The sequence below is a fragment of the Chinchilla lanigera genome, unplaced genomic scaffold, assembly GCF_000276665.1.
Source record: "Chinchilla lanigera isolate Chin_1 unplaced genomic scaffold, ChiLan1.0 scaffold00127, whole genome shotgun sequence".
NCBI classification, from domain to species: Eukaryota; Metazoa; Chordata; class Mammalia; order Rodentia; family Chinchillidae; genus Chinchilla; species Chinchilla lanigera.
Genome location: NW_004955528.1, coordinates 855,542 through 878,774, shown reverse-complemented (window position 1 = coordinate 878,774; position 23,233 = coordinate 855,542). Strand labels below are relative to the sequence as shown.

At 61.3% G+C, this 23,233-nt stretch overlaps 1 protein-coding gene across 8 annotated transcripts in view; it reads left to right on the top strand.

Annotated features, from left to right (window-relative positions):
- Positions 1-33: 33 nt before the first annotated feature.
- Col20a1 (collagen, type XX, alpha 1) overlaps positions 34-23,233 on the top strand; it is a 31,326-nt gene continuing 8,126 nt past the window's right edge. For 3 of the 8 annotated variants that reach the window (XM_013507455.1, XM_013507452.1, XM_013507451.1), the window contains exons 1-22: positions 3,426-3,590; positions 5,664-5,771; positions 9,239-9,382; positions 9,612-9,788; positions 10,000-10,122; positions 10,889-11,047; positions 11,443-11,562; positions 12,047-12,211; positions 12,836-13,000; positions 13,207-13,376; positions 13,860-13,989; positions 14,743-14,888; positions 14,966-15,089; positions 15,253-15,990; positions 16,209-16,351; positions 16,552-16,684; positions 17,106-17,254; positions 17,432-17,561; positions 18,381-18,419; positions 19,252-19,390; positions 22,471-22,613; positions 22,910-23,019. In XM_013507455.1, coding sequence (XP_013362909.1) covers positions 3,470-3,590; positions 5,664-5,771; positions 9,239-9,382; positions 9,612-9,788; positions 10,000-10,122; positions 10,889-11,047; positions 11,443-11,562; positions 12,047-12,211; positions 12,836-13,000; positions 13,207-13,376; positions 13,860-13,989; positions 14,743-14,888; positions 14,966-15,089; positions 15,253-15,990; positions 16,209-16,351; positions 16,552-16,684; positions 17,106-17,254; positions 17,432-17,561; positions 18,381-18,419; positions 19,252-19,390; positions 22,471-22,613; positions 22,910-23,019 — 3,576 coding nt within the window. In that variant the 5' untranslated portion in view covers positions 3,426-3,469. Of the gene's footprint in view, positions 1,021-2,504; positions 2,550-3,424; positions 3,591-5,663; positions 5,772-9,238; positions 9,383-9,611; positions 9,789-9,999; positions 10,123-10,888; positions 11,048-11,442; positions 11,563-12,046; positions 12,212-12,835; positions 13,001-13,206; positions 13,377-13,859; positions 13,990-14,742; positions 14,889-14,965; positions 15,090-15,252; positions 15,991-16,208; positions 16,352-16,551; positions 16,685-17,105; positions 17,255-17,431; positions 17,562-18,380; positions 18,420-19,251; positions 19,391-22,470; positions 22,614-22,909; positions 23,020-23,233 lie in introns of those variants that run through there. The other 5 variants (XM_013507454.1, XM_013507453.1, XM_013507456.1 and 2 more) reach the window with 5 other exon arrangements.

Genomic DNA, 23,233 nt, shown 5'->3' with positions numbered 1-23,233 from the left:
TCCATGGGGCTTAGCTGCCTGCAGGTGGCCAGGCCTCAGATCTGGGAGCCTCCTGGGTCTTTGTCCTCGTAGGTGGGCCAGGCATCAGGAAGAGGTCACTCCTGGGCTTTATTCCCAGAAGGCCAGGTTAGAGGTCAGGGTGAGAAGAGCCACAGGACCGATAAAGCCCGCGCAGGTCACAGTGAAAAGCTCAGGAGACAGTGTGGGCGGGGCCTCTGCTGGCGTGGACACAGCCCCATCCTTAGCTGGTCGCTGAACTCTGAGAGGAGGGGAGAGCTGCCCTGGATGGGCAGTGCATAGGGCGCCCTCGGGCAGCCACCGCCAGGATGTGGGGAATGGCCTGGCCGCGTGCACGCACAGAGACTGCTTGAGTCCTGCTCTATTGTGGGTCCCCTCCAAGACCACTCAGCAAAGGGCAAACAGTGGTGCGGGGATAGAGTGCAGCCTGGTCGTTGCTGGGTCCTTAGTCCTGTACCCGGGGCATTGCCAGTAGCATCCCAGTAAAGCACGTGGGAACACCGGCCGCCTGGTGAACTGAAGGGCCACTTCCACTGTGGATGTGAGTGGACAGGGACCAGCAAAGGGCCTGGGAGGTGCAGCAGCCTCGATGCTCTGGCTGACTCAGTGCCTTGTGGAAAGGTCCACTGGTCCCCCATCCCCTTGGGAGGCCCGGCATGCACTCTGAGCTGGGTCCTCTGGGGCTGTGTAACCCAAGAGCTGAGCAGCTGTGGCTCCCCTGGGTGACCACAGCCAGGTAGGTGGTACAGGAAGTACAGCAGGAGGAGGCGACCAGTGGCCTCTGCCCAGGTCCCAGGCAGGCAGGCGGTAGCTTCTGGCATACCAGGGCCATGGGTGAGAGGGCAGCTCTCCAAAGATGACTCAGACCCCATGTGGGCAGTGGCACAGAGGATGCTGAGGGGTCGGGGCTGTGTTCTGATGTCGGGTGACCTTAGTCAGGACAGACCCATGGAGATCTGGAGTCGGCTGTTTCCACTGTCTCCAGAAGGCGCCCTGTCTCAGGTTAGTATAGGTGCCGGGCCCAGGCCCAGTGTGCTTTGGGTGCAGTGTGGTCCCTGAGTCCCTTTGCCTGAAGCCTGGTGTTGCCCTTGGGCCAAGTGGTTGAGGGTGGAGTATGGACAGTGAACCCCTCCATAGCTCTAGGGGCCCAGCTGACCACCCACTGGACCCCCAGGAGGTGTCTGGCTTTCAAACACCTCTGCAGTTTTCCACCCAATTCCCTGCCCAAGGCACTGGCCTACCCAGTGGACTTTGCAAGGCCAACTCTGCCCTTTCAGGGTGTTTTCTAAGACGGACTTCTAGGAGCCACCTGGTAGAGTTCAGCAGTGTGGTCACTCCTAACCAGCAAGCCCTTCTAGTGACCCATCACTGTACAGGGCTCATAGTCCCAGGAGTGCCATGGACACTGACCCCAGCTCGTGCATGGATGTGAGTGTGCACATTCCCAGGTGCCTGCGAGCTCAGGCTGCGCACACTTCCGCAGTAACGTCTGCCAGGCAAAGGCAGGTCTGTTTAGGTCCTTGAGCACGAGACAGGGAAGGGTGGGCAGCCCTGTGAACATCAGAAGAGGCGGGCTGTGCAGGGCCGCACTGACCTCCAAGACATCCTTGGTGTGGACACCAGGGCACACATGATCCTTTCAGATGTCAACCAGCAAAGGCACTCAGCAGGAGTGTCCCAGCTTCAGGGAACCCGGCTCAGAGAAGGGGACATCAGGCACCCCAGCAGCTGCTGTTGCCATGGGCATGGCCCAGGACAGGGAAGGGTCTCTGTCCCCAAGGGGCCCAGTAGGGAGGCATGCGGGGAGAGGTGGTGGTGTACTGCCCCAGTCCTGCGGGCTCCTCTGAGGCTGGGAGCAAGGCAGGGCCAGTACTAGGTGGGTGGGGCTTTATTCTGGGCCCTGGACTGGGTAGGGCTGGCATGGGAGGGTCTGGGGTCCAGTGGGGTGCAGCAGGGGGCCTGGGTGGAGCCTGTGGAGGGTTAGGAACTGGGCTGGCTGGATTGGGGCAGTAGCCACCCTGCTGTCAGGTAGGGAATGTACAGTGGGCCTGAGCCACTGGGGCATGGCAGATTTGGGGTCCTGGGGCTCACAGCAGTGGGGAGTCTATGCTTTGAGGCCAGGTGAGGCCCAGGTACTCTTCCAGTCTGTTCACAATGAGTAGACTCGATTCCCCTAGGGCCAAGCACTCTGCAGCTTAGTGCCCAGGGCCACGCTTGGGGCCTTGGTCCCCCAGTGGCCTTCCTTGCGGGCTCCTCTTTTGGGTATGCCCTCTGGAAGGGAGGAGTGAAGGTTCTTGGCCAGGCTGCCTCTGGCAAGACTCTTAGCCACGTGTAATGGGGTCCATCCTGCTGGGACTGCTGTCACCCATCGGATGTCCCCAACATAGCAGTGGGCAGGGGAGGGGCTGTGGCGTGGGCGGGGCAGTGACGTGGGAGGAGAGGGGCCTCTCATAAGCCCCGGTCATCCTGTGGCCACAGCCCCAGAGTGGACCAGAGGGCCCTGAGCAGTGAGCGCTGCGTCCTCAGAGCAGGTTGGTGACTTGTCTGCAGTCTAGCTAGGTAGCGAAGGGGCCGGAGGACCACTTGGTCTGGTCTGAGGACCACCTTGACCTTTCCAAGAGGTTGAGCCAGGAGCTGAGCTCCTATGTGGGCAGCAGGCGCAGGACCCACAGGACCAGGGTGCAGTGGAAGAACTGGGCTGCCCCGTGTTCTCGCTGACCTGTGGGGGTCTCTGCATCATAGGAGACAGGAGGGTGGACGTCTAGTAGAGGGGCTTGTGTTTGCAGCTATAATCACGAGAGGTGTCCAGCTTCAGAGTATGATCAGGAGGGTGCAAGGTCCTGGGAGAGTGCTTGCGCGCTCACCTGGTAGCTCTGGTCATCGGGTAACTCCCTATAGTGCCCTCCCCCAGGCTGCCTGTGCCTGGTCTCCTGGCCTTGGCTCACTGCCAGACCAGCACCAGGGGCCTTGACTTGCACTGCTGGCAGGCTTCCCACTGGGTGGGATCCTCTCTGGGGAAGGCTAGTTCCCTAGCGGGTCACCCCGCAACACACAGCTGGAAGCGGGGGGGCTCTGTTCTGATGGGTGGGTTAGGGGTCCTAAGTCATGCAGAACACTGGACAAGGAGCTTGGGGGGTCTTGCAGGTGCCCAGACTGGAATTCCACCAAGGAATTCCACACTTGACCTTTGCTCAGCTTGGAAGGGCACAGGACCCAGTGTGTGCTGTGGTAGAGGTGGAGCAGGGGCCTGGCCTGAGACCACCTGTGTGGGGCCTGACCCTGGAGTCACCCCCTGGCCCCTGGCTGTGTGCATCTACTGGAGAGGGTAGCAGCCCTCAGAGGAACACCAGGATCCCCCTGACAGAGGTCACAGGCCTGGGGCCCTGGGCAGGCCCACAGATGGGAAGCGCTGGCTTCCTGGTTGGGAGGGGAAAGACCAGGTGGGCAGGAGATGAGATGCTGCGGCCCCTCCTTCCGCAGGCTGCACAGCATGAACCCCCAGGGCCACCGCGACCTCCGCTTCTGCCTCTGGCTGTGGCTGGGTGCCATCTTGGCGCATGGGCAGGGACAAGGTAAGAGATGGGTCCTCTGCTGCGCTTTGGCCTTCCCTTAGCCAAGGAAATGGGGGTTGGATGCCTGCCTGACAGAGAACCTCCCTGACGAAGCAGCAAACAGGCAGAGCAGAGAGACACCTGGCTCCTGCGCCATCTGCCTGGCTCCTGTGCCATCCTCTCACGGCTTTCAGTGAGACTATGGCCTTGTAGTCTTCGCTTTTGTTTTGCTTTCTTATCCACAAAGGCCTCTCCCATCTGAGTGGAGAAAGACCCCATGCACTCCTCCTGTCTGCCGGGAAAAGCTCAGCTCGTTTGCCTCTCCTGCCCACACGAAGCCTCTGTGGTTGGCTGGGGTCTCACAGGGTGGGATGGGGCCACCTCCATCGGGCCTCCTTCTGATAGTGCTGGCCCAGGGTCACCCTGCTGTGATGGGGAGGGCTGTGCTGGAGACTGTCCCGGGGAGACTGCTTGGGTGGACCCTGGAAAGGGGGCCTTCTCCCGAGGGGAGTAGACTCTCTGTGTGTGCCGTGGTCTGGCTTCCTGGGCTGGGCAGCTGTGGCCCTCTCTGGCACATCTGGGTTGCCATGGAGCAGCGTTCGTTCCTGGTGGTACTTCCTCCCTGTCTGAATCTGCGTGACTGGGTCACCATCGGGCTGGCGCTGTCTGGGTTACAGATGCCTCTGCCCACCGTGCAGCCCAGGTCTGGCCTGGAGTCCCAGCAGACTGCTCTGTCTCCAGCCTGTCCTCTCACTTGGCTTGGCGAGCTATCCTCTGCCTGTCATCTGAGTAGGCTCCTTGCCTGGGATAACCTGAAATGGGGTGCCAGGCAGAGGTGTCAGTGAGAAGGAAGCCACCCCTGGCAGTCTCAGCTGAGTCACAAAGTAATTTTACAACAGACAGAGCCAAATGTGTCCCCTTTCCTGGCCAGGAGTAGCATGCCTAAGGCTCCCGTGCCATGGGTGCCTGCTGGATCTGTGGAGCCCCACGAAGGGCTGGGGTGGCTGATGGCCCTGGTGAGGTGCCGCACGGCTGCAGGAGGGGGAGGGGGCAGGCACCGCAGTGGAGCCTTCCCGAAGCCCCCACCCCAGTGTGTCGGAGCCGAGTGGAGAAACAGAAGGCTCTTCATGGCAGGAGTGCGGGTCCTGCCCACGCTGGGCCCTCAGAGCCCCCTCCTCGTCCCCAGCACATTCCTGCCTTTCAGCGGTTCCTCCCTGAGCAGCTGGGCCCCATCCGGAGCCTGCTCAGCTGCTTCGACTCTGAATGGGTCGTGTGTCTGTCTCAGGCTCTCCAGCCCAGCTCTCTCCCTGCGCCCCAGCTCACAGTGGGGTGGCCAGAAGAGACCCTCTCTGTCCCCATTTTCCAAAAATAGCCACCCTTATTCCAGAGCCCGGAAGCCTCCCAAGAGGTCAGGCTGGGCCCCCACTTGGCTCTGCTCCTCCCAGCTGGCCAAGGGCAGCACCCGGCCCTCACCACAGCAGGCGCCCCCACCCTAGCACGAGGGCTGAGGCCGCGCACACACACACACACACACACACACACACACAGATGCACATGGATGAACATACAGCCGCTGCACATACACACGTGCTTCCTGTCGGCCTCTTCACCCAGGCTGTGCCACGGGACATCAGCCTGGCATGACCTGAGCAGTGAGGCGTCCGCAGCCACACAGCTGCTTTTCTGACACCCGGCTAGGAAAGCCAAGGCAGCTGCCGAGGCCCCGCAGGTCAGCAGCACTATGTCCCGGCCCCTCCTGCCCAAAGGTGCTGGCTGCCCTTGGCCTCAGGCTGACTCTGCCCAGGCAAGAAGAGGCCCCCTGGGCTGGCATGAGGCTCCTCCCACTGTAGCTGCCAGGTGGCCCTGTCACCAAGGAACCCAAGGGGGGCCAGAGGCCAGTCCACAAGGTCTTGCCCTTGCCATGGGACCATGGCCTTCTCAGACACCATGCAGGGGCTGGCCTCCTGCAGGGTCCTGGGGCAGGACTGGGGCAGGACTTCTCAGCCTTGGGGGTTGGTCCTGGGGATAGCTGGCTGGGATGGAGGAGGAGTCACGGTGGTGGGGTCCTCCTGATGCCTCGTCTTGGCTGTGCAGGAGGTCGCCTGAGGCTGGCCGTGCTGCCTGAGGACCGGCTGCAGATGAAGTGGAGAGAATCGCGGGGGGCCGGCCTCGGCTACCTGGTGCAGGTGAAGCCCATGGCAGGTAAGGGCCGGTGCCGGCTGCTCCTCAGCTGCTCAGCTGCAGTCACTCCCTGTGCAGACCAGCGGCCTACGCCAGAGCCCACGGCCAGGCTGACCGCAGGGTGCGGCTCTGTTACTCCTTTTCCTTTCTTCTGATTGTTATGTTTACTTGCACCACATAATAATGGCACTCATTTTGGGGAATTGATGAGAGTACATAACAGATCTTAATTCTCTTTTCATCCCCTTTCCCTCCGCTTCCTCTGTCTCTGGGTTTCCTTTTCATTTGCAAAAGGTCCGTTTCTCTGTTTTCTGGTATCTAGCTTTCATTTTGCTTTCATTTTTTTTTTTTTTTTTTGAGATGAGGTCTCCATGTGTAGTTCAAACTGGCCTTGAACTCACTGTGTAGCTGAGGGTGGTCTCAAACTCGTGATGATCCTCCTGCCTCAGCCTCCCGAGTGCTGGGATTACAGGCTTGTGCCACCACACCTGGCCTATTTTGCTCTTTAATTACTTGTGCTTTGGGTTTCTCATATAAGCGAAACCATGTGATATTTAAGCTTCTGGATCTGAATTTTTCTCACTTAACATTATGGTCTCCAGGTGCATCTATTTTCCTACAAATGATTAAAATTGTCCTTTATAGCACCGTACCACACTGTATGTAAGTGCTATGTCTTCTTTGTCCACTTGTGTAGTGGCAGACATATGGGCAGCTTTTGTGATTTATCGCGTGTAAGTTGTGTTACTGTAAACACAGGCATGCGGCGTCACTCGGGAATGACTTCTGAGCCTGGTGTGTGTAGCTTTAGAGTCCAGGTCTTTAACAGACATAGGGGTATTCAGATTTCCTACAGTTTCTGTCTGTTTTGGTAAGTTGGTTTTTTCTAGGATTTTGTGTTTCATCTAAATTTTCAGATGACTTGGCATAAATTGTTCATAGTGTTTTGACCTTCTAAATGTCTGTGAGCTCGGTGGTTATCACCCCCTTTCATTCCTGTTACTGGTTATTTAAGTCTTCTCTGTTTTTATTTTCAACAGTTTAGAGGTTTATCTATTTTATTAGTCTTTGAATAAAACTCCCTTTCGCTTTGTTAAGGCATTTATTGTTTGGTTTGACTTCATTAATCTCTTCTCTTTTCAATTTCCTTCTACTTTCTTTGGATTTAACTTTCTATTCTTAAGGCTGATTTTTTTTATTATTTTTCAGCCTGTCTCTTCTCCTTTTTTTGGACTTTGAGACACGGGCTCGCTGTGGCGCCCAGCCCGGCCTTGCGCTCATGGCGGCACCTGTGCTCCCTGGGCGCGTCCGGGCGAGGGAGCCCCTGCGCTCTTTTCTCCTGCTTCCCATTGCTTCCTTCTTCTGTGATGTCAGCCCTGCTCCAGCAGGTAGTGTTTGCGATAAGTGCCTTTCCCGTTCTTACGCTGTTAACCTTTCTCCGTTCTGAGCAGCATATCATTGGGAATTATTTTTATCCATTGAGAAAATCTTTGTCTTTTAATTGAAACCTTTTGTCCATTTATATTAGCAAAATTACTGACCCACTTTAAATCCACAATCTTCCCATTTGTTTTCCTTTGTTCTCATTGTTAGACATTCTTGTTTCCTCCTTTCATGCCTTCTCCTGAGCTGACTTTTCTGGAAACGTCTAAACACAGACAGAAGGAGACAGCACCATGTAATGAAGCCCCATATTAACAAAGATTTAGCACCAACAGTTATCAGCATATGGCCAGTATTACTTTGTGTCTCTCTGCTCAACCCTGGCCATATGTTGTATTATTATAAAGCAAATCCCAGACATCATCTAATTCTGTCTGTAACCATTTCTGTATGTTCCTCTAAAAGAAAAGACTCACAAGTAACCTCACTACCCTTACTATGCCCCCAAGTTCTTTTAGAACTGTCATGAAATATTTAGTTGTGTTTCCATTTTCTGGCTTGTCTGATAAATATCTTTGATAATTGACAGGTCGGAATTGTGGTCCCAGAAGAGTCCACACTTTTTCTTTAGTTCCTGGGTCTCAAGTAATTTTTCATTGGCAACTGTTTCTTCTGTCCCTTTCCCTTGACTTTTACTTATAGAAGAAACGAGAGGCCCATGTCCTTGTCCTAAAGTGGGATCTTCGTAGTGCCATTTAGCTTGCCCCTCCCCCATACCTGATAGCCTGCAGTTAGATCCCTCGAGTTTGGTCAGATTCTGTTTCAGAGTCTTTGCTGACGAGTCTGTCAGTGGTGCTGGGAAGTCCCCGATCTGCCACCAGAGGTACTTCCGTCTGCTGTCTCTTTTGTGTGAAGTTAGTCAGTATGTGTGGGGCGAGGAGTCCGTGTCCCCCACCAGCTTGGTGTTTATGCATTCACTGACCCTTTCTTAATGACCACGCCAGTGGGTTTATGAACACGTAGCTCATGTGATGGCTGTTGCTCCAGAACCTTGCATCATCAAGCCTCTACTTACCCTCCTTGCGGGAACTCTAGTTCTCTGTCTACATTAACTTCATGAAATACTTCTGTTATCATAGCTGCTTGTGCAGGGGGGCTCCAGTCCTAGTCCATTCTCTGCGGCTATTACACGACGCCGTGGACTGGGTACATTGTAAACAGTGGAAGCTCATGGTTCTGGAGGCTGGGAGTCCAAGAGCCTGATGTCAGCCCCTGGGGGCACCATGCCTCATCATAACATGGTGTAAGGGTGAAGGCAGAGAAAGGGTTAGAGTCCCCGATTACCAGGAACCCGCTCTCCAAAAGCATTAACCCGTTCCCCAGGGCAGCAGCCTTGGGCCTGGTCACCTTCACAGTGCTGAGTGCAACTCACACTTTCAGGTCAGGAGTGGGGGAGACCTGGCTCTAAACCCTGGTCCTGTCACTGCTTAGCTGCATGGCTGGTCCTGCGTGCCCCCATTTCCACATCTATAAAGTGGATGCATTGATGTCGTGAACATCACAATACATACGTGTGCAGCGCTGGTACTAGGCATAAACTCTTGTCTCCCCTGCTCTGTGGTCACCTAGAGCCCAGGGTCCTTCCCGCCGGTGTCTCCCAGCCCAAGTCGGCGCAGGGCGGAGGCCGCTTCCCTCCAGTGTGCAGGGTGGGCTCCTCCTTCCCCTTCCAGGACCTGAGCCTCTCGGAGCCTCAGGTCCAACCGCTGTGGTCCTGGCTCCATCTCAGGGTCACTTGGTCTGGCTCCATCCTCTGAGATAGGACAGGGTCCTCCTGGGGGTCACTGCTGGGTGCTCGAACCCATCTCTGTCTTTAGATGATGCAGCCACAACGCGGGCACCGTGGGTACTCAGCACGTGGCTGCCCCTGGGGGCACATTAGAAAGGCCCCTTCCTGCCATCCTCTCCTCAGTTCCTCATCCTGCTTCTCTCCTCTGCCTCAAGGGCAGGAACTGGGGAGGCCTGAGGCACTTCCTGCACAAGCGTGTGCACAGGCACATGCGTGTGCACCCATCCTGGCACCCTGACAGCTCTCCCACCATCCCCAGGGGACTCAGAGCAGGAAGTGATGCTGACCACCAAGACCCCCAAGGCCACCGTTGGGGGCCTGAGCCCCGCCAAGGGCTACACCTTGCAGATATTCGAGCTCACTGGCTCCGAGCCCATCCTGCTAGCACGGCGGGAGTTCGTGAGTGAGTCCTCTGCTCTCCCACCCCAGCCCAGGGTTGGTATGAGTGACTGCCTCTGGGTGGGGCTGGGCAGTGCGGTTCAGTCCCCAGCAGCTTGGGCCCGAGGTGCCTCGGGGTCTTGTTTCCTGCCCTGGGGTGGGGGTCCTCCCTGGAGCCCACAGCTGTGCCCTTGGGCGGGGATCGTGCCCAGGGGCTCAGCCCCTGCCCTGACAGCCCTGCCTTCTCTCTGCAGTTGAGGATCTGAAGAGTAACCCCCTGGGCAGGAGTGGCCAGAGGCCAGCGGGGGCAGCCCCGAAGCCCACCGCCTCCCTCATGGGGGGCCCAGACCCTGAGCAGACCCCTGAGCCCAGAGCCGCCCTTGTCCCCAGCCACGTGGCGCTCGCTCCTGGCGGATCAGAGTGGAGTGAGAGTAAGCTGCTGCGAGGGGCCTTGAGCTTCCGTGCCTCTTCCGTGTAGCCAGGAAGTCCTTCCTCACGGCTGACTGCAGCTTTAGCTGAGGCTAGCTCTTGGGCTCCCTCAGTGCAGGCACTGAGGCCAGGTTGCCTCTGACACCCTCGGGAGCCCCAGTCCGGGTATGGGAGGTGAGGTGCGGCGGCTGTGACCCCCTCTGCCCACTCCAGGGGTGCCCAGCACAGATCGGGAGCAGCCCAGGGGCTCTGGGGTGCAGGAGCCCACTCAGCAGACCCCAGACCTGACGAGGCAGAGCCGCACTGTGGCCCCCGCTGGAGCGGGAGAGGAGCCAGGTGAGGGGGCCGCGCTGTTCTCTGCAGGTGTGCCTCCCGGTCAGGTTGGGGTCCCCAGAGGAGGCCCCTCCTCCTCCACCAGAAGAGCTGAAAGATCTGCCTCTGACCCTGAGGGCACAGGCAAGGGCACCACCTCTCAGGAGGGGCCCAAAGGACAGGGTGGAGCCTCTTTCTCGCGGGCCTGGGGGAGCTGTCTGAGCCCAGGTTGCTGTCTGCCTCGCCGGCCATGCTCGGGAGTCTGGCTCTGGGGCTCAGCCTGCCGGGAGCGGTGTGTGCACAGACACAGGGGCGCCACCGGATAGGGTGCTTTGTCTCCAGAGAGCTCTGGGACCATCGGGACAGTGAGGCTGCGCCAGGAGCTGCTAGGTGGCCCCTAACCCTTCCCCATCCCAAGTGGATCTGTCGGGGGTCGTCTTGGAAGTGCCTGGGGTAGAGACTGCTTAGCCCGGAAGGCAGCGCTGTGCCACTGGTGGCATGCAGACCTGGCAAGCGGCTGTCAAGGGCACAAGCAGCCCCCGGAGCCCAGGCTGGCATCACTCCTCTTTTGGAATGCTCAGAGAGGCTGAGACTGTTGACCAGAGTCCACATGGGATTTTCTAAGCCTGGGGAGACCCGATGTCCTCAGGGTGCTGCTGGTCCCCCAAACAGCAGACCCCACCTACCAAGTCCCGGGAGATGGTCCTTTGGGAGCTGCATCCAGGCCCAGATGGCCCAGAGGACTCTGGGGTCCATGGGCCTCACCCGCCCCACCTTCCTGCCTGCCCAGCTGGCACCCAGTTCCACTGCACACCCCCTGTGCCCACCGACATGGTCTTCCTTGTGGATGGGTCCTGGAGCATCGGCCACAGCCACTTTCAGCTGGTCAAAGACTTCCTGGCCAGCGTCATCTCACCCTTTGAAATTGGGCCAGATCGGGTCCAAGTAGGTGGGTACTGACCCCCTCTGCCTTCTCCAGGGAAGGGACAGGGAGCACGGTAGCCTCCTGGGGCTCATCACCCAGCCAGACGGGAAGATCCCTGGGGACCCAGTGCGTGTGGCCTGAGTGGGCCATGCAGCCAGCTGACTCACTCACGTCCCTGCCCCATCCAGGGCCGCTGGCCCGGTCTGCTGGAATAGCAGGCTTCTGGGGGGCTCCTGGGGGCCAGTCTGGTGGTTCCCCTAGGGGAGCCCTGGGTCTGTGAGTGTGTGTCTCCCTGGGGACCAGGCTGCTGTTGGCAGCTGTGTGCAGGGGGCAGCTCCCAGGATGTGGTCCTAGCCCTGGGAGCTCTTGAGGGAGGCACAGCCCTGAAAACTGAGCCTGGTGCCTGGCCCCTCCCCTAGGCCTGACGCAGTACAGCGGAGACCCGCAGACTGAGTGGGACCTGAACTCCTTCCGCACCAGGGAGGAGGTGCTAGCTGCGGTGCGCAGCCTTCGCTACAAGGGAGGAAACACATTCACAGGTTCGTGTCCCCTGTGCTCAAGGGCCTGGCTGTTCAGCAAGATCTCAGCCTCGACCCTTCCCGCTGCTCAGCCTCCCTTATGCCCTGCCGGACCTGAAAACCTGCGTGAGGCTGTGGGTGCCGAGCCCCAGCCGCAGCTCCCCAGAGGGCACAACCACTGTGTGTCTTTGACGAAAGCACATCCTCTGCCGAGATCTTGCTGAACACGAGCCACTCCTCCAGCTGCAGCCTAGCCCTCCCCCCGCAGGGCTGCCAGCCTCAGAGGTGTCACCCAGGGGGCTGATGTGGTCTTGCCAGGTCACAGGTACCCTCTGTGGAGGAGCCACCCTGCCCCCGGTGTCCCCAGCCTGGCAGGCCAGCTCTTTTGGGGGAATACATGGAGAACCCACCCGCAAGCCAAGCACTGGGGGCAGCTGCTGCTGAGAGGGCCCCGGAGGCCGAGGTACTGGACGCTGCCTGTCACCCTGTTCCCTCTGTTCCCAAGGCCTGGCCCTGAGCCACGTGCTGGGGCAGAACCTGAAGCCCGCAGCAGGGCTCCGCCCGGAGGCAGCCCACCTGGTGATCCTGGTGACGGACGGCAAGTCCCAGGACGACGTGCACGCGGTCGCGCGCACCCTCAAGGACCTGGACGTCGAGGTCTTCACTGTGGGTGAGCCCCGCGCGGGCCCTGGGCGCTCCTCACAGCGGTGGGCTCTGGCCGCAGATGAGAGTTTTCACCTCGGATTCACCTCGCTGGAGAGCGGGCGACGCTTGTCCTCTGAGCTTCAGCGTCTGCCCCTGCAGTGCCTGGAGGGTCAGCCCCTGCCCTGCAAAGCTGCGCATGGAGCTGGGCACCTGCCTGGCACCAGTGTGCCTGCTCCTTGCAGAACGTGTCCGGTTTTGCCGTCATCTGCAAAGTCCCCAGGCCCAGCTTCTCTTGTGACCCCGGAGCTGGTCCCCGCCTGGCCGCTGTCCCTTTGCCTCCTGCGCCTGGCGACTCTCACCTCCAGGCCTTGGTCACGCTCGCTGCACTGGCCCCTCGTCAGTTCTGCCCCACAGAAGGAAGTCTAGATTTCGGGCCGGCTCGGCATCTCCCAGATGCCCTCCCTCGCAAGCACTTGCCCCAGCACCTGCACGGCTGGCCGAGGCGGCTCCAGCACACTGGCCTCCCTTGGCCCTGGCCCCTCTCCCACAGGCTCTTGGTGACTCCAGCAGCCCCGCCCCACCCCTGTGTGCAAGCAGGACGAGGGGTGCAGAGAGGGTTGGTTGCACCTCTGTGCTCCCCCCTGAGCAGGTGTGAAGAATGCTGACGAGGCTGAGCTGAAGCTCCTGGCATCCCAGCCGCAGGACATCACCATCCACAACGTGCTGGACTTCCCCCAGCTGGCCACCCTGTCTGGCCTGCTCAGCCGCCTCATCTGCCAGAAGGTCCAGGGCCGGAGCCTGAGCAGGCCCCCCGGTGAGGAAGCAGGGATGGTGCTGGGCCTGCCCAGGGCTTGGGGCAGAGGGACAGGGGGCCGTGGCTCCCATGTGGCACACCAGGAGGGTCCGCCTGGCCCCAGTGGATGGGCGAGCCGAGCCAGGAGGGTGGAGGGGAGCAACCTCCTGTCGCTCTCGCAAAGTGGAGGTGCCCCTGGGGCCCAGACCACTGCCTTCCACCCACAGCCACCCCAGCCCCAGCTGCACCAGCCATGGACGCCCTCCCTGCACCCAGCAGCCTGGTGCTGGGCCAGGTCACCTCCTCCAGCATCCGCCTGTCCTGGACCCCGGCTCCTCAGCCACCCCTCAAGTACCTCATTGTGTGGCGGCCTTCCAGGGGTGGTGCCCACCGGGAGGTGAGCGGTGTCGGCTTCTCTGGCTTGGGGTTCCTGCTGGGGTCACCCATGCAGAGCTGGGGCAGCTGCCAGGGACTTGGCCAGCCACACCTGGGGGGGCTCTGCTAGCTGTAGCCAAGCGTTGGAAGTACAGGCCCACGTGACCAGGTCACCCTGAGAAAGGACAGCTGGGGGCAGAGACGGGGCAGGGTGTGTGAGGCACCGTAGGGCAGAGCAGGGCAGAGTAGGAGCATCTCGGAGGTGGCGAGGCTGAGGGCCTGAGGTGGCTTCAGCAGGACAGGTGACCGCTGTGATGGCTGACTGGGGCTTGTTGACTGCCTCACCTGCCTGTGCCTCGGCCTGTGCCCCTCTGCTCAGTGGTGGGGCCCAGCAGCACGGGGGTGGCCTCGGCGTGCTCCCAGGCCCACACTCAGGCAACAGTGTTCCAGCTCTGGGCCCTGGCCCGTTTACCACGCCCCGCCCAGTTTGGGGGTGCTGTTTCAGGTGGTGGTGGAGGGGCCTGCTGCGTCTGCTGAGCTTCAGAACCTGACCTCCAGCACCGAGTACCTGGTGTCCGTGCTGCCTGTCTATGAGGGCGGGGTCGGCGAGGGTCTGCGGGGCCTGGTGACCACAGGTGGGTGGGTGTGGGTGGCCCCTGCTCTCCCCCCAGGGCCTGGCACCTATGGTGGGCAGTCCTGGCTGCGCTCCTTCCTGGCCTGTCTGACCCTGGTGTCCTCTCCTGACCACAGTGCCCACCCCGCCTGGCCTGTGGCACATGGCCGAGGTCCCTGCCACAGGCCCCTCTCCCCAGCTCTGTGAATGCCCCGCGCCACTCCGCTCACCCATTCATGGCGGCCGAAGCTGCCGCTGCACACTCTGAGCTGTGTAACCACCTCTCCGGTCCACTGCAGGTCTTACTGGTCCTGAAGGGCGCTCTGTCTTCTGCTCTCCAGGAGGGCACTGTACACCCCTTTGCCCCCAGAAAGTGCTCTGTGTCCCTCAGCATCACCGGCCCCTTGCCCAGCTGCTGTGCTCTCCTCTCTGGGTCTGCTGAGTCTGGCCTAGGAACAGCACCATGTGGTCTTTGTGGGGTGCTTTTAATACCTGGTCTGTGTCCCACCCACCCTCGGGCAGATGGCCCCAGTAGACCTGCAGGGTGCACTGGCTTCCCCAGAACAGGGCCCCTGTGGAGTTTGGGGAAGTGCCTCAGGATCTGCCCTCCTGTGGGCGAGGGCCACCCCCTGCTGGCCTCTCCTTGGGGGATACCGTGCACATGCGCAGAGGCCAGGAAGTCCTCGTGAAGCTTGAGCAAGGGCCACCTCGCTCATGGGTGTAGCCTCTGTGTGTGTCACGTTCTCAAAGTGGCCCAATGGTTGCTTCTCCCCAGCACCCCTCTCTCCACCTCGGGCGCTGACCCTGGCTGCAGTGACACCCAGGACCCTCCGCCTCACCTGGCAGCCCTCGGCTGGGGCCACCCAGTACCTGGTGCGGTGCTTGCCAGCCTCCCCCAAGGGTGAGGAGGAAGGGAGAGAGGTACGTGGCCTGGGGAGGGGCAAGGGTGGGGACAGATGGAGTAGGGGCAGAGCCAGTGTGATGCCATGTCCCTCCAGGTGCGGGTGGGACGGCCTGAGGTGCTGCTGGACAGCCTGGAGCCGGGCAGGGACTACAAGGTCTCAGTGCAAAGCCTGCGAGGGCCAGAGGCCAGTGAGGTCCGGGGCGTCCATGCCAGAACCCGTGAGTGCCCACCCAGCACCTGCCCCCGCGGCACATGCCCCACCCTGTTTCCGAGCCTTCCACAGGTGCAGGTCCCACACCCCTCCATCCTAGCACTGCCTGGCCGCGCCCCGGATGTGGGGGAGGAGGAGCATCAGCCCCAAGGCCTTGCTCTGCTCTGCAGCCGCCCTGGCTCCCCCAAGACACCTGAGCTTCTTGGACGTGAGCCATGACTCAGCCCGGGTGACCTGGGAGGGCACCCAGCGGCCCGCACAGTTGATCAGGGTCAGCTATGTCTCCAGCGATGGTGGCCACTCAGGAAAGGTGAGAGCAGGCCTGCCTGGGCCAAGGGGCCCAGGCTCAGTGTCAGACACCCCAGAGGGGCCCAGTGGCCTCTGTGCCCTGGCGTGCCCCTCCTGCCTCTCCTTCATGCTCCCAATTCTGTCCCTGTCCAGTGTCTCTGGGCTGGGGGGGACAGGGTCAGCATCACGCACACGTGAAGGGCGCTGGGTGGTGGGAGCTGGGGTGAGACTGAGGCAAAGGAGCGTATGCACAGAGAACAGTTGTGGCGAGGCTACGAAGCTTGTGGTGTGGAAGCTGAGCCGGCTGGAGGGCTGGCTGGAGTGCAGGGAAGGACGACGCGTCCCGTGGGCTGTCCTAGGCGCCCATGGCCAACCCCGTTTCCTCTGTTTTGGGAGCCATGGGGTCCTGGCTGCAGGTCCTGGGCCTGGGTCTCTCCCTGGCAGGGCCCTGGGGGCCCAATGCGTCTGCCTGTGCCCCCCTGCCCTGCAGAAGGAGGCCCCCGGGAACGCCACCTCTGCCACCCTGGGCCCATTGTCCTCCTCCACCACGTACACTGTCCGAGTCACCACCCTCCACCTCGGAGGCGGGTCCTCCACACTGACTGGCCGCGTGACCACCAGTGAGTGGGAGGGGGAGGGCTGGGCGCAGGGGCGGGCTGCACCCTCTGCCCCCACACACACACACAGTTCAGAGCGATGTGCATGTGGTGGTTTGCCCTGGGCCAGGGCTGAGCCAGGTGGGGACAAGTGCTGGAGGGAGGGGCAGGTGAGGCAGGGCCCAGGGCTGCTTGTCTCAGGAATGGCACCCCAAGCTTTGTCTCCCGCTTCCATCTTCCAGGGAAAGCACCCAGCCCGAGCCAGCTGTCTGTGACAGAGCTGCCAGGGGATTCGGTCAGGCTGACGTGGGCAGCTGCAGCCCCATCCGGCGTGCTTGTCTACCAGATCAAGTGGACACCGCTGGGAGAGGGGAAGGCCCACGAGGTGTGGGTGGGCAAGGGATGGGCTGAGCTTCAGGGAAGACCCTCCAGACCCTGGTCCTGGGCTGAGCCAGGGCTCAGGCCCCTCTTGTGCCTACCCAGACCGAGACCTGTCTCGGGAACACGCGCCCACCCACGGCCTGGGAGCAGGTCTCCATCAAGGACACATATGAGCCAGGAAAGACCCCAGACCCCCTCTTTCAGATCTCTGTCCCAGGTACTCTCCGCACAGCTGTCCTGTCCGGCCTGGGGAGGCATGCTGAGTATGAGATCACCATCCTGGCCTACTACAGGGACGGGGCCCGCAGTGACCCCGTGTCCCTGCACTACACTCCTCGTAGGTACCACTTCCTCCACCTGGCTGAGCTCAGGGCAGGAGCAGCCCAGGGGGCCCCCAGATTCACGCAGGTCTAGGAACTCAGACTCCCAGAACCGCCGGTAGGCAGACCCCTCAAGCCTCAAGGTGTACTGGGCCTCGACAGCCCTCACAGGTTTCCTGGGGTCCAGGTGACGTGGCGTGGGTAACACCGCCTCGAGGCAGAGGCAGCTTGGGCAGAAGGGCTTGCAGGGGCTTCGTGAGGTCTTGGTGGGGCACGGTGCAGCAGTAGGCAGGCACGGTGCAGATTGGGCAGCGGCATGACACAGCCTGTGGAGGGCAGGGCACAGAGCGTGGCGCAGGCTGCTTGCCTTGTCCTCTGGCCTCCAGGGTGCCCCTTAATGCTAGCCCTGAGCCCCACGCTGCTTGTGCTGTTGTCCAGCTGCAGTGAGCAGGAGTCCCCCGTCAGGCCTGGCCCTGACCTCAGAGACCCCCAACAGCCTACAAGTCAGCTGGACACCCCCAAGTGGCCATGTGCTCCACTACCGGCTCACCTATGCTCCGGCCTCAGGCTCAGGACCTGAGAAATCGGTGAGTCTAAGGAGCTGGAAGCTGCTGTCCTACAGGGGCCTCTGGGTGCAGGGCTGGTGGGCTGCCCTGTGGGCTAAGGCTGCTGCTCCTCTGTGGGGAGAGAGAGGCTAAGGGAGCCCAGCTTCACGCTGAGCAGACACCCCTGGGTGGGCCGCTCAGACGATCCCTGCTCCCCAGATCTCCGTGCCAGGCCCCAAGAGTCATGCCACACTCTCTGATCTGCTGGCTGCCACCAAGTACAGGGTCCTGGTCTCAGCTTTCTACAGAGCGGGGGAGAGTGAGGCAGTGTCTGCCACAGGCCGAACAGGTGAGCAGACACCAAAACCCAGAGCCAGCCCTGCGTCAGACCCGGCCAGCCCCAGCCAGGCCCCAGTAGCCCTGACGCGCGGCGCCTCCAGCAGGACGTGGGCCCTGCCTATGAGCCCCTCACTTCCAGAAGTCTGTGGCCTCCAAAGCCAGAGGCTGAGCACAGGCTTGGGCGGAGGCCGGGTCGGAGGTGGGGAGATGGCTGGGAGTCGGGCCGCCTGCCCTTGGTGCTGCTGGCGCCTCGATGCGTCTCCCTTGGCCCTGGGGTCCCCCTCCAGGCTGGGGCCCAGCTGTCGGTTCTTTCACTGGTTTTCTTGGCAAGCCACGGCCTCCTGCCCCTCAGCGCAGACCCCCAGAGGCCTGAGTCCTCCACCTCACCTCCTTCTGGCACGCTCGCCCCGGGTTGCCCAGGTGGACGGTGCTTCCTGAGTGGACAGCCACCAAGGTGGGCTGCAATTCTGACCACTGCTGCACCTCCTAAGGGCCTGGTCATGGAGCACGCCTGTGTGCCCAGCCCCCGGCTGCACGCACCCCACCCCCCACTGTGCACCCAGCCATCTCCCGGCCTGCCATCTGGGAGGCAAGCGCCTCAGGAGACAGCCCTCAGTGGAGCCCTTGGTGTTGGCCCCGGACCAGGAAGAGGCAGGCCACCCCCACGTCCCTCCCAGTGCTATGGAGACCATGGTTCTTGCGTGGAGCACAGGGACGTGGCCTAGGCCCAGCTGTGCCCCCCATCGAGAACAGCCATTGTTCACGATGCAGCCCTCCTCTGGTGGCCAGTGAGCTTGAAGTGGCTCACACGGCTTCTGTCTCCTCGCAGCTGCCTGCCCGGGCCTTCACGGGAACAGCTCCCTTCCAGGTGGGTCCTGGCACCTGGGACAGCCGCGTTCTGTCCTCTGCTGCCTTGCTTCTCTCCGACTCTTCCTGGAGTGCAAGGGGCCTGACACTGAGCTTGGGTGAGGCCTGTAGCTCCTCAGGCGGCCCCACAAGGCAGGCTGAGCAGCTGTGTCCTACACTGGGGAACTGAGGCTCGTCCAAGGTTACCTGCTGGATGTGCCAGCCGGCGGCAGAGCTGGGCCCTGTCCTTCTGGCCCTGGGAGGCGCTGAGGTGTGAGGTGCTGAGGCTGGAGGGCTCATTCAAGCTTTAGGAGAGCTCAGCCCTCTTCAGAGAGGGCCGGAGGGTGGGCGCCTGGCTTAAGGAACACAGTCCACTTAGGGAGCTCTGCCCAGCAGGGACAGTGTCCTGAGGGTACAGGGCCTCAGACCACATGGGGGCAGTGCTGAGCAAACACAGCCGGCAAGGTCTTCCTCAGGGAGGAAACGCAGGCTTGGGGGCAGGGCGGGGCAGAGCAGAGGTGCAGGGTCCGCTTGCTTGGGGCGAGGAGCCGGGGCTGGGGCTGGGGGCCAGGGGCTCCCTCCCTGGGCCTCCCTGGCTCGGCCATTGGCAAAGCATTTCCCCAGTGTCAGCTGAGGGAAGGGGCTGGTCATGGCCGCCAGGGCAGGGCCGGGTTCTCCCTTGGGGGCAAGGTGGTGCTGGGCCCACGCTGGAAGCAGAGCCCCCATGCACCCGCCCCCCAGCCAGGCTGCCCCTTTGCCAGCCCTTCCTCCCACTTCGGCAGCCCCTGAGTTTGAGGCCCCCCTTTCCCCTCCCTGATCTGAGGGTTCCTGGTCACCCTTCCCTGTCCTGCCAGGGTTTGATCTGATGGCGGCCTTCGGCCTGGTGCAGAAGGAATATGCCTCCATTCGTGGCGTGGCCATGGAGCCCTCAGCTTGGGGTCTGGCCCCAACCTTCACACTCTTCAAGGATGCTCAGCTGACACGGCGGGCCAGGTGCGAGGGGCACGGGGCTGCAGGTGGGCTGCACAGGCCAGGTGGGCGGAGGAGGCTGGGGTAGGAGCCCGGCCACCCTCCCTGTGGCTCCTAGAGCCCGGAGCCCTTGGCTTCGCTCAGCAAGTCACAGACTGGCTCAGACCACACGCAGCAGAAAGTCTCATTTTACAGATGCATAAAAACGCACAGGTGCCAGGCGTGGTGGCACATGCCTGTAATCCCAGCACTCGGGAGGCTGAGGCAGGAGGATCATTGAGAGTTTGAGGCCAGCCTGGGCTACAAAGTGAGCTCAAAGCCAGCCTGCAGTGCATAGCGAGACCCTGTCTCAAAAAGGAACAACAACAACAAAAAGTCACACAAGCTTAGAATGAGACCACGCTGTGTGGTGTTTCTGCGGTTACACGCAGGTCTTCCCCGTGTCCGGGGCCGGTCACGCCGCCAGCATCCTGCGTGGGCGCTGATCTGGTTTGACTGCTCACGTGTGCTGTCTGCGCTCACTGGGTCTCTCGGCCGCCGTCCCCGTACGTAGTGACCGCTCTGGAGTGGCCATGGAGCACTCAGCCTCTGATCAGCTCGCCTGGTGGTCAGATCGCAGAGCCGGCCTGAGCGCACCCAGCACACTCCACAGCAAGATCGAGGGCCTGCTTCCAGAGCCCCAAGGGCCGAGACAAGGCCGCGGAGTGAAATGAGCGTGGGGCCCTCGCAGGGCCGCAGGGAGTGTGCAGACCGGGGAGCCCTGGTGTTCCCAGTACTGCCTCGGAGAGGAGGTGCCAGAGGTCTCCCAGGGCATCTGCCCCCTGTGCCCCTGAGCCAGGGTGTCCAGGGGCACTGGCGGAAGGGCTGTGGTCAGGCAGGGGACGCGGATCCGCCGTGACGCAGGCAGGAGGTGCACAGAGAGCCCATCTCCACCCCTGGGGGAGGAGCTCGTGTGGCCCCAGCTGTTGATTAAGGCAGCCAGCGTCTTTCTGCAGCTGGGTTTGGGTTCATGGAAGGCCGTTAGGGTTGATCTGTTCTTTTTTTAAAAAATTATCTCATTTATTTTTTAAATTTGTTTACTTTTAAACTGGTGCATAAGACATATGAACTGTACGTATCGAGGGTCATGATCCCTCAGTACAGTACCCACCAGGAAGTATTAAATCGGGGGAAACACACCCGTCTCCTCTGGCACTTGTCATTTTGTTAGGGTGAAAACAAGATCCCTTCTTGGTCAATGACACGGACAGCAGGTGGTCCTTACCTGTATCAGCCAACCGCGCAGTGGCACAGCAGAGCCTGCTGCTGTCCCTAAACCCTGGCCAGCCAGTACCCTCCTCCCTGCACTGTGTCCCCAGCCCCTGGCGATCACCACTCCACGCTCCCCCTCTAGGACAGCGACCTTCCCCGACTGTCCGTGAGTGGGCTCATGCGTTCTGTGCCCGCCCACTGTGTTTTAACAGAACACCCCGCAGGGCCCTGTGCTGTTCAGACGACAGCACCTCGTCTTCCCCGTGGCGAGTTGTGTTCTGCCGTGGATGTGTGCCACGCCTTCTCTCCCATTCCTCAGCTGAGGGGCCCTTGCGCTGATTCCATGTCTTGGCTCCTGACGCCAGACACGGAGTCAGACGTCCCCTGCGCATATCCAGTCGTATCCATGGACGCGTGCCCGGCAGTGGGGTTGCTACGTCTCAGGGTTGCTCTCTTCTAAGTCTTTGCAGACCCTCCCTCTGTTTCCATGGTGACCGTACCTGTACCTTCCCACCAGCCTTGCACGACAGCCCCTTTCTCCACCAGCACTGGTTACTTTCTGCTTTTCAGTGATAGCTACTCTCGCAGTGGCAGGTGGGTCTTGCTGTGGTTCCGACTTGCGTTTCCCTGGGGCTTAGTGACGCTGATCATTTGTTCCTCTACCCACGGACCACTCGCGTGTCTTCTGAGAAAGGCCTGTGAGGGCAGCGGTGGTCTGGCCGCGGAGCAGGTCTGGTCCCCACATCAGGCGCGGCGTCTTCACACTGAGCTGATGACTGTCCCCGATTTCCTTCTGCCTGGTCTTGGCTGCAAACACCCTCTTCCTCTGTCCCCCTTGTCACGGAAGTCCTGTTGCAGAGTGGGCGGTTCCATCCCTCATGTGAGGCCCCAGCTTGGCCATCTGCAGTGGGCAGGTAGATGCTCGAGCCCAGGCCACCCAGGGTGTCGTTTCTGCTGCCCTGAGCCCTGCTTCTGTCCCTGGCTTTGCTGTGGGCACTCAGTGCTCCTTCCCTCAGCTGTCCTGGGTGACTGACCTCTCCCAGGGCCCCACAGTGTGAGTGGTGCTTCGTGTTTGTCACCGACCAACAGATGGTGACCTCACCCTGATGGTCACTGTGAAGGGGACTCTGGCTAAGAGTAGAGAGGTCAAGAAAGCTTGAGAGGCAGCAGAGAATAAGAGCCACGGGGAAAGAGGGGATCCAGAGGCAGGAACAGCATGTGCCAAGGCCCTGGGGTCAGTGTGCTTAAAGAACTGCAGGCATGTGCCTGAGCTGGGTCTTTCTGGATCTTCGTTTTTATCCTAAAAATAAATGAAGTCCAAACAAGAAGCTGCAGGCCAAGGGGAACAACTTTCCTGGGTGGCCCAAGGTGCCAACCCCTGCCCCTCCCCAACCCCCCAGTGAACCTGGATCAGCAGGGTGAGGACTCCCACACCCCCTCTTAGCACTCGGACACACATGGCCGATGGACAGCTCCTTGGGACAGCTGTGTGGGACGTGGGCTCCTGACCCCAGGGAGCTTCCTCAGCCAGCACCCTCCCACCCACATGCAGCCCTTGCTGTCCTGCCCTCGGGTTAGGCGTCCCCCAGCACTTCTTGTTGAAGCCAGTGCTGCCGGCGGAGCCGTGCTGTGGTTTACATACCTGATGTCACTCATAGAGAAGCTGAGCGGGGAGCCCTCAGCCCGGCCTCCAAAGCCCCCTCTGCAGCCCCCGGTCCGTGCCCGGGAGAGGAGAGCCTCCGTGCTTACTGCAGCGGGGAGGTCCTGCGGGCAAGGCTGCAGCCAGCCTGTGTGTGGGGTCGTCCCAGCCCCGGCCGCCCTCCTGCTGCTCACACCCTCACGCATGCCCACAGCGACCTCTACCCAGCCGCCCTCCCGCCAGAACACACCATCGTCTTCCTTCTGCGCCTGCTCCCGGAGACACCCCGAGAGGCCTTCGCGCTGTGGCAGCTGACGGCCGAGGACTTCAAGCCTGTCCTCGGGGTTCTTCTGGACGGTACTGTAGCCCCGTGTCACCCTTGGCAGCAGGGAGAGAGGCGGCCCAGGTGACGCTCTCCTGACCCACGGTGCAGGAGTCAGGCTCCACCCGGCTGCAGGGTCTCCAGCCACAGGGCACCCATGCGGAGGCAGGTGTCCAGGCAGGGACCGCCGTGCTTTGAGAGGCTGTGTTCCCTCGGGGCAGCTCCTGGCCCTGGTGGGGAGCCCTGGCCAGACCTGTATCGTCCACACTCTGTCCGTCCCCTTTCTCGGGACCTGGGACCACTCTCATCTGCTCCTCGTCCTTCCCGGCAGCCAGCAGGAAATCACTGACCTACTTCCACCACGACCCCAGGGCCGCCTTGCAGGAGGTCACCTTCGACCTACAAGAGGTGAAGAAGATTTTCTTCGGGAGCTTCCACAAGGTCAGCCCTCTACCTGAGCCCGTGGGCCCTGCGCTGCCCTGCACTGCACCCAGCGTCCTGTTCTGTGCGCCAGACCCTGGTCCTGAGGCCCCTTTGCCCCAGCGGTTCCAGTTCCTTTGGGCCAAACAGCAGTCCAGCCTTTCCTTTGGGGGGGCACCTGTGGCAGGCGTCACTAACAGACCGAGGCCAGTGTGGTGGCCCCGGGCCCCAGGAA